The sequence below is a fragment of the Tenebrio molitor genome, chromosome X (genome assembly GCF_963966145.1).
Source record: "Tenebrio molitor chromosome X, icTenMoli1.1, whole genome shotgun sequence".
Taxonomy (NCBI): domain Eukaryota; kingdom Metazoa; phylum Arthropoda; class Insecta; order Coleoptera; family Tenebrionidae; genus Tenebrio; species Tenebrio molitor.
Window position 1 is genome coordinate 10,493,830 of NC_091055.1, and position 10,305 is coordinate 10,504,134.

At 36.0% G+C, this 10,305-nt stretch overlaps 1 protein-coding gene across 1 annotated transcript in view; it reads left to right on the plus strand.

Annotated features, from left to right (window-relative positions):
* The window catches only part of LOC138140244 (metabotropic glycine receptor), a 139,172-nt gene extending 131,068 nt beyond the window's left edge, over positions 1-8,104 (plus strand). Inside the window, exons 6-11 of the mRNA XM_069061103.1 lie at positions 2,267-2,335; positions 2,420-2,529; positions 2,809-3,023; positions 3,227-3,365; positions 4,230-4,335; positions 6,994-8,104. Coding sequence (XP_068917204.1) covers positions 2,267-2,335; positions 2,420-2,529; positions 2,809-3,023; positions 3,227-3,365; positions 4,230-4,335; positions 6,994-7,671 — 1,317 coding nt within the window. The 3' untranslated portion in view covers positions 7,672-8,104. The remainder of the gene's footprint in view (positions 1-2,266; positions 2,336-2,419; positions 2,530-2,808; positions 3,024-3,226; positions 3,366-4,229; positions 4,336-6,993) is intronic.
* Positions 8,105-10,305: the final 2,201 nt, after the last annotated feature.

The following is a 10,305-nucleotide window of genomic DNA, read 5'->3' on the forward strand; positions in this document are numbered from 1 at the left end:
CGGACTCAGCTATGTCATCTTTGCAAAATTAAGTAGGCTTTTCTTTGCACACATGATTTAACATCGCCATTTTGCCTACACCGAATCGAATGAGAACATTTACCAAAATATACGCATAACATATTCCACCGTTATCTTTTTCTTCCGATATTAATAAACGATTCGATCTTCGCATAACATAAACCTCAACGTAAATAAAATACCTACTCCTCTGAAACGAAATCACTACCGCACAACTACGGCACAACTTTGATCATCAAGACTCTCTCCAGTTCTATTTTCTCCGAAGGTCTTGATGACCAACAAGTTTACGACACCAAAGGCACATTACACACATTTTTAACAAAAAACTAAACCAACACGTTTTGTTACCGTCCAAGCGACAAGCTCGGTTTTTGTCACAATATTGACATTTGCTCTTAAAACAACTGTACAAGTCTTTACCCAACAATTAACAGCAAAATCAACAAATCCGTCTGAATTTTTTACTGTCTTCACTACAAAAAGTTAACAGTCACGGTAAATACTCCGCTATTAATTAAATTTTGATCGATTAATTTTTGATACAGACTCTTGATTAATTAAAGCCGCAGTAAATATTGATTTTGGGTTGTACATTCGTCATTCCATTGACGACTTGAAATTTTATTATATCATCTCTTAAGGGATTTAGATGGTTCTCTCGAGACGATCCCCGAGGACCTCCGACTTATTTCCCTAAGACACTCCTGCAACGACAATACCATTTGCAAATTAACTCGGCCAACATGTTCGTATTCGCGGCCACGAATGTAACAACTTAACTTTTTAAATTTACGATTTTTCTCTAATTTCTACATTATTACGACTCGAAAAAAGCACACTACGAATAGGTCGGAACCTAATTGAAAGTTTTAAAAAATACAATTTCACGAATTGCATTAGTATGGAAAAAGTTTTCGGTTTAACTTTTTCTAAAGCTTCATTTGGGGAGTTCGTGTGAAGTTTGGTTATTTTAGGAGCTGTTTTAAGACAATGTTCAATGCTTAAGACTTCTTAAAATATTCCGCCTGTTACCTTCACTCTATCGTCTAGTTTCCGAATCAAGAAATCCAACTCCTCCTTTGTGAAAATAATTAAATTTGGTTTTTACTGAAAACAAGATTGTATTTCACAGTTGCAATTATTTTTCTTAGCTTAGCTCTGATGTGGTTCTGTTAATCCCCATTTAAATGTTGTCTTTTAACGGTTGCTTAAACAATGACGAGAGAAATTTCTTAGTTGTGTACATTTTATTACTAAAACTGAATTAAGTAAACGACAATTGCAATCGTCAGAGTTTGCTCGTGTATACAAAATGCAAATTCCACGTGGCAGTTCCTGTGATTGGTCTGAAAGGTGATGATGATGCAATATAGTGAAATCTCATATTGCCGATCTAGATTAAACAGTTAATTAGTTTATTTAATGATTTCTATTTAAACTGCACAAGTGTGCGCAGAATAACGCTTTTGTCGGAGCTTTTTCCCTAGCGAGTATTCTGATGAACTCAGCTTTAAAGCGCAATACGTTATAGATTATCGAAGTATTTTATGGTGTGTAAACATGTAGAATTGAGTCAAAGTGTTGAAAACCCTGAAGTTAAACGTGTTCGAACACTTATGTCCAGCTCGGCTTCCTTATCGAGTTATAAGGGAACAAAGATTACATTGTCGGAGAGCGAAAACTAATTTATTTCAAAGGAAAATTTAAGTTATCTTTAAAAGTGCTCGCAAGTGTAACAATGGAGACTTAATCGTCGTAATAAAAAAGTTTCACTGTATATTTTACAATTGTGTAAGTTGCCAAGAACAAAAAAAATTAAACGGCGCTTCTTTCAAAGTGCTCTCAGTTTGATTTCGATCTCGCCGGTTCTGTTTGCTCTTGGTTTTTCGAATCTTCAAAAATCTAGGCTTCGTTCTCGTTCCAAAATGAATCTGGTTTTTGCGTTTTGATAATAATTGACGTAAAATTTTTGTTGGAGCGATGCAAACGTGAAAAATAAAATTCAATAACAAAAACGGACAAATTTACGTTTCATTTTGAATCGATGGAACTGTTATTGGCCTTTGAAAGATTATACGTTCATTTCCGAAATGAATTCATGATGAAACCGAACAAAACAAGGTCCTGTCAGCTTTTTAATAAATTGCAGGGGTCGGCCTCCGGTTTGTTATCACGTATCCAAAACAAGAAATTAAAACGCATAAAAAATATAAATATTACGTTGTGGTTTGTCTTATTTCAGGTTGTACGTGCCGCCAGCCCTGTTCTCCTATGCTTTATAACTTTGGGAGCTTTCCTTATATATTGCACGGTATGTAAAAGATATTTTTGTGGTTCTGATGAAGATAACTTTGATTTATTCTGTAATGGCTTAGAACTTTGTTCATTTTTTCAGATGATTGTGATGTACCCTCGTCCCAATATGTATACTTGTATAGCTCGCGTGTGGCTGAGAGAAATAGGCTTTTCTTTGACGTACGGAGCTCTGATGCTGAAGACTTGGAGGTGAGAAAAAATAACGAGAGCAGGTTGAAGTCGGGACGCGACTCCCAACTTCCAAACTTATAATTAATTAAAAACAAAAAGATGTCAACCAGGAGAAAATGGGAAACCTGTCTTGGCAAAAGTATATCTCGTAAATGTCAAATGATATTTCTGGTGGATCCGGTCGAGTGAGAAGACTCGACCTGGAAGTAAATGCATTTAAATGAGTCATTAATTTATGTATATTAACAGAAGTCTGTTGCGTTGTGGTGAGCCCGGCTCTTCTTTCTTATCTTGCAGAATTTCCGTCATCTTCCGCGTTCGCTCAGCTAAGGCAGTCAAGATTACGGACATGAACTTGCTAAAGCGGCTTGGTATTATAGTGGCCATTTTTACGGTCTTCTTGGCCATTCGTACCCTTGTTGCTCCTCCCGTTGTCATCGTCGGACGCACCGCTGATGATCTCAAGGCCTACTTGTGCCGCACGGACTGGTGGGACCACTCGTTCACGACATGTAAGCTTCCCTACTCCCCTATTAGTCAACCCCTAAACTGCAACCTGTCTGCATGATAAAACTAATCTCGAATCCCCAACTTCCACCGGGACGACATTCTTAGACCGGCTAATTCCAAAACTGTTAACTTCTAATTACCTGACTGTGAACTGGTAAAGGACACCCTGATTACCCACTCACATTTCGGCTTTTTCTGCTTTCAGTGGAAGTTATGTTTCTGGTCTGGGGAATACGGCTCTGCATCGTTGTACGCAAGGCACCATCCGAGTTTAATGAAAGTCGCTTCATTTCCATGGCCATTTATAATGAATTCCTCCTCTCCGTATTTCTGAATATATCAATGTAAGTATCAACTCGGTTCAATTTTTTCTAACCTTCCTTCAACGACTACATAATCTATAAAATAATACCAAATCGGAGCGTGGAGTATTCACCTCACTCCGGTGATTTATGTGATGCACGCCTGTTGGGCATTCGCCACCGCTTTAATTAAGCTTTTCTCAGGTCTCTTAAAGCTCGCCAAGTGCAATCTTTATGTCTATTAGGGCGAAGCGAAATACTGCACACTTAATGAATTTAAAGAAGACATTAAAATTCATAAAGTTTCTTTTTAACAAATAATAAATTAACTCGGGATGTGACGGTATTCACGAAAGAAATTCATTTGCGCGAGTCATTTTTACGTTCAGATTCGACACCCCGAGTATTATGTCGTTATTAAATTATTATTTGTTCTGGGAAGAACCAATTTTATATTTGAAGTTGTTAGGGAGTTAGTCCATTAGTTCATTTTAAATTCGGAAAGTTTACCGCACTTTACGGATCCCTCTGGATGTCCTGTCGTACCGGTTTAGACATGCTGTCCTGGGGATCACTTTACAATCTTATCTCCATATAAATTCACTGATCTGCAAAGTAAAGTCGGCAAAAGTTGAGTCTGGTTGGGATTTTCAATATAAAATGCAAATATCCAATTGTACATGCACGTTTTTGTCTCGTACACAAAGTGATTATCACAATCCACCAGGCTCGGTCTAATTATAGAATTTCTTTGTTAAACGTCTCGAAATAGGGTAACAAACAACTTAATTATCTACATTGTTTAGAATAAATTTCTACGTTAAGACATGCAAAACGCCTTCACGATTTGACACTTTCTACCGTATTATTAAAATTCAAATGACGGTATTGTTACTGTTTGTTTAGGTTGTTCCTGCAAAAGCCTGCTAACCCAGACCTGCTCTACATTATTTTCTTCTGTCACACGCAGCTTACCGTAACGTTACTTCTGTGCCTCATATTCGGAAGCAAGGTATAGTACGACATATTACCTAACTTTATAAAACCGCACAACAGGATATTAAAAGGTTCGCTTCGAATATTCCCAATTTTCCGATAACACTGTTTCGTGTCGAAAAATCCTCTCGTGGATCCCGCGAGGAAAATGCTAATGAATATGCTCCACGAGATACCATTAATCATGAAAAGGATGTTTTGCGCGTTAGGTTCTTACGTTGCATTAAAATGCATTTCATTTTGTACGGTGTTCCCGGCGCGTTAATTAATTACGAAAAAAAAAAAGTATTATTTTATGAGTTCGCCTGTAGCAGAAAAGTCGTGTAAACGTGACGATCAATGCAGACGAGAAATATTTAAAAGGATTTAATCTGGCGTCTCGAGCCAGAAAATAAGTAACAACCGATCAGAGGCGCGCTACACTGGTCCTGCAAAGAATAGTTGTCTATAAGCACTCCAATCAAACTAGTGAAAGTTTTGATGTATTGGAAATCTGAACTGAGTCAAAAAGTTTCTCGGTTCTCATACTGCAAAGGATTTCTTTGGTGAACTAGGGCTTTGAAATCTACAATACATTTAAAGTTGATTAATCAGTTCGCCTTTTCAGGAAACTCAAACAACTCCAAAGAAACTTCTCTAATATGTCGAAAATGAATTATTCTAAACAAGGTGATCGCTTTACCTAAATGCGACGTTGTCATTAATAATCTGGAAAAATTTTGTACAAAATCTTTTGGACGCTTTGAACTTGTCAGATCTAAACGAAAATATTTTTACAACTTAACTCACAAATGATATCGAACGTTGCCCGAAAAGGTACGACTGGCAAGTGACATTTAATATCTTTTGTTTTAAATAAAAAAAGCTTTTTTTTTATTATCCATTAAAATTTAACAGAGGGTGTCGCTCTTTTGTTTCAAAACGTAAAAAAATAAAATCTGGAACAAATTAAAAGGAAAAATCTTTTGTTCTTTATGGATTCAGTTATTAAAAACATAATATGTAATTGCCTTCATTGGAAATTAGCAATCATTCTTGTTATCCAATGGCCCGAAGTATTTTTTTTTATAAAAAAATGCTTTTTATGTGGAAGAGCCAATACCTCTCTCGTAAAGTCATAAACATTTGTTACTTTTCTTTGTACGAGAAAGTTGAAACGAATTTCACACAATAAATTAAGTTTTTTTATTTGAAGCAACAAAAGTATTATTTTTATTTGAAGTCGGAGGCAGATGCTCCTCGATTAAAAAATTTTCTTTGTGGTGAACGTCACAGATAGTCACTTGCGGTGGCATCAAACTCCTTTTATTAATTTTGTTTCTTTGACGGGAACTTTTTAAACATTTGACACAAATAATGGAGAGACAAAACATGCGTCGCGCTTTGTTATTCCCCTCGTCTGAAGAGTCGGCACGAAAGAAATAAAAGGAACCGAAGTAGTCGTCTATTAAAATGATTTTCATGTCGAAATTGGATTTCTCCCATATTCAATTATTCAATCACGTTTTTATATTTGCTTGAAATCATTGCTATATTTTATAGTGGAAAGTGAGATTCTCATTAGAGACGTATTGTGCGATCGGAAGTGGAGCAGACGAAGTAATAAATTACTCGCGGCCTATCTCTAGCTTGGCTGTTGTCAGTCTACTTCACGTGTTCCTTCTGCCTGAAGAAATCACATACAAAATGAAAGAAATTGTGGATTATGTGAGAAATATATTACACGTCACCTCTTCTCTCTACAATCAGCGATTAATTCGAAATAAATTTGTTTTCCGAAAACTTCCATCCGACAATTCTTCACACAGAAATTCTACCCCGCGTCTCTCGCCTTTCAACTGAATTAACTCATTCTTATCACACCGTATTACACTTAATATCACGCATGTGTCATATTTAGGTTTTACCTTTCTCCCGCGATCCACAATTCTGTTATATTACCTCAACTTTTTACGGCATTTCTGTATTTAACCTTTTATGTCGCCGGTTATCTAGCGTGACGTGAATTGTGACCAATGTGCTTTTATACACACTTATTTAATTGCGCCAAAGGAGGATTTTGTGTCAACTTAATTTTGCAACTTTGTTATCCGATTACTACACCAAAACCGACAACCAAATTTCACACTCCGACAGAAAGCCCTCACATTTTTAATTCATGACGAATTTAATCGACCAGTTTTTATTTGTCGTGACTAGGCAACCAACAATACAACGGTGCGGCCAGCCGTACTTACCATTTATCGAACACCGACTCTATCAGCAATTTCTTTTCATTCTTGCCGTCTGTAGACAATTAAATGTTTCTTTAGTTTCTACTTGGAACTAGGAATTCCTGAATCACGTGTTTGAGACGTCAGCGCGAGATGTGAAAGATCACGCGAAGAAACATCATAATCTACTTTGAGCAACTTTAACTGAGTTGATTGGTTGTTTTTGAGTTTTTAAAGAGAATGTTTTATTGGCCGTTTATTTTAAAATGTTGTCAATTTATAAAACGATGTAAATTGGAGTGTTTGGTGCTTTGGGAAGAGAGGAGTGAATTTTTGAATGGAAATGTTTGAGTTTGGGAATGAATATAATTTAGCTGATCGTGTTTGAAAGAGAGAAGCTTTAGATGTGTGCGTATTAAAGTTGTAGGTTGTTGGGTGTTTGATTTGTTGTGTTTTTGTAGGCATATATGGTGTTTAAGAACCATGACCAAGGCGACGACAGCTCTGGGATGATGTCAAAGACGCCGACTTCAAAATTTCTAGGGAAAACGCGTGCAGGGAATTCGCAATATACGAGTACGAACTCCTCAGTTGGTGGTTTGGAATATTTGAAATATTCGGAGCAGGACGTCCAAGAAGAGTTTTTGCGTCTGTACACCCAACTGGAATTACTGAAAGAAAAAAATATGCGTATTGGGAATAGGCATTTGGCATCTAAGATAACCGCGATGCAGGACGCCGCGAGAAGCCACGATCATGTACAGTCGGAAAATCCATCCAGACCTCTTGGGAAATTAAATAATACACTGGATGTAGTTCCAGAGAAATCGGGTAATGAGACAAACACGGAGGACGACGCACCGGTTAAAATTAAACGTCAAAGTGTGTCATTCGCGGCTGACCCCGAAGTCGGCGCCGATTCCGCACCCAAGGATAACAACAGTTGCGGCAAGATCGTGGAGGAAGCGGCGGCTGAAGGTGCAGGCGCCTCTATCGAGCTCAAGAGCAGAGATGAAAGGAGCGAAAGTCCCGCGGCTGACCGAAACGGCAGATATCTCAAGTCCGGCCACGCCAGGACGCACGCTATCGTCATAAATCTAGACGATAAGAGCCGATTCACCGAGGAGGTGACAGTCTAACGCTATTGCGTACCTGAAAATTAAATCAAACAAGAATTATTAAGTGTCTACAATTATAGCAGCCGACACGAGCCCCGTCGGCTGCTCTAACCGATATTCAAAGTTGGCTTTTATCATTTATGTGCTTAGATTTCGTTGTCCTTTTGTGAATGTGTCGCTGTTCCGCTAAGCTTAGACATATCTTTCTACCATATTCGTTATCATTATAAAGTTTTTATACCCAGGTCTTTCCGGAAGATAAAATCGTCATTCGTAGTTAAGATTTACATGTAAATAATAACCTAACGTATGTATCACTATTATGATGGATATATGTATATAGTATCGACGATTACACAGCAATGCCCCATTTCTCTTTATTGTACTGTAACTATAAACGTAACTCTCCCGGTTGTTGTGTAATCTCTCATATTAAATAAATGCTCAAAAACGATGCCTTTTTGTTTTATCCCACATCCCTCGATTAATCATGGAGACAATTGCCCTTTCAATATTAATAAAATCTTGAGGGTATAAATCATCACCGACCATATATTTTTCAATAATACCGATTATCACGCGTGGGACTCACCGTGATACCACCAACAATACTCATCGACAGATTATTGCCCTCCGGGATTGGGAATAATCTCATTCAAGCGAAATGCATTATTTGTTGTCCAACTATTCACCTATTACTGCTATTCAAGTTCCACACCAACTCACAGGTAAGTGGGATTATTCCTTTTTTCCTAGACGACGAATTTAAAAACATAATTTGTACTGAGCGGAACAGAATTTGATTTCCACTTTAATATCTTCTCGTCAAAAATTCTAAATGTATTGCAAGGATACGTTCGTTGCTTTTAAAAAATTATAAGAACGAATATTAAATAGTTGTTATTTCTGAAATTTAAAAGAGAAAAATACTACACGCCTTGAGTACGCGAATATAAAAAGGTACTACTACTACATTGTAGTATGCAAAAACGCGGTTTCTTTAAAATCATCAGATTCATCAGAATAACCTTATAGTAAAAAAAATTATCAAATGAATTTAAAAATATCTGTTACCGTGTGGAACATACGTTGGATGTTCTATACGTTTTAATAATGGAGACACGTCACAAAAACTCTCTAATAAGTCTAGATATAGGGCTTTAAACTGACTCTAAAGGCCAGACTAATAAACCGATAATGTTCAATTATTCATCGAAGGAACACCAGATAAAGGTAATTTTACCTTAAATATATTTTACCATAAGGCTCATTTTTGTCTTTTTCATAATTCTTGTCAAATCAGGTAGAAACTCCGAACGAATATTCAATCCCTCATTCACAGGGAGCGTTCTTACTAAATTCAGATTTAATCGTAATACTTCGGGAAATACAACTACACAATGCCGTTCCTTGCCTTTGGTGAATATTATAGTTTTATTATTCGGGCCTTCAGAGTCAGATTAAAGCCCTATAGAGCCTACGCATAGTTAAAAATATAACGGGTGTTGAATGAAAAGTTTTTCAAGTTGGCTATGACTTTTTGATGAAAGAAGATACAGCGATGATGTTTTCAGTCTTCTTTGACAGATGTCTTTAATTTTTTTAAATTTAATTTCAATTTAATTAATGCACCAAAACATCTATCCGACAATTGAGTGATTGAGTCAGCAAATTAATCTCTGTTGGAGCAACGCATACAATTTTATACATGCTTATGATAAAGTAAAGCACAAAATTCATAAAACGCATAGTACATATTAATTTTTGAAAAAAATGCAAAAACACGTTAAACAGTTTTTTAAATTCTGCATCTTTTAATGAATATAGAAAAAAAATTGGGTTAAAGTTATGACGTCATTAATATTTTTTCCAAATGGGAAGCTACGATTCCGATTAGATGATTTGATAGAGCTTATTTTTCTGGATTATAAAAATCTAGTTTAAGTAGGGATTACATAAAAAAATAAGCAAATTAATAAAAAAACGAAATAAACCTGATTTTAATAATAACTAATAAATAAATTAAACAATACTTTAAAGCAAGAATTTACTCTAAAAACTGTTTGACGTGTTTTTGCATTTTTTTTTTTCAAAAATTAATACTGTACGATATCTGAATTTTGTACGTTACTTTATCATAACCCTATATAAGAATTAACGTCTTTATCTCTACCGTGCAATGCAGGAATTGAAGCCAGCAGATTATCCAAGAATCTTTGCATCTTTGCAATTGACGTGTCGATAATGTAGACAATAATGTCTTGATGTGCAATTAATGCTTTCAACATGAAAAACACATCTAACCTAAAATTTTACAGATTACGCATCGCTGCGACTTTCGTCAAATTAAGAAATTTTGTATTCAACGTTACCAAACATGTAGCCAGAGACATGTCCTGCTCTAATTGTAAACCTGGCACTCACAGTAGGTATAAAATAAATTTAGTAAAAAATGTCACTTGTTAATGTGGCCCTAACCTAACATTTGTCATTGATCTTCTAAGACACAATGTTGTGAAAAATTCAGAGGCCACTTGATAAAGTTTTCAATTGAACACTCGATATTATTGTAATGGAAAATTACCAATTGATAAATAATTATTGGGGAACAATTTTAAAATCACAGTTAAAGTAGTAGGTACATATTCGCCCTTT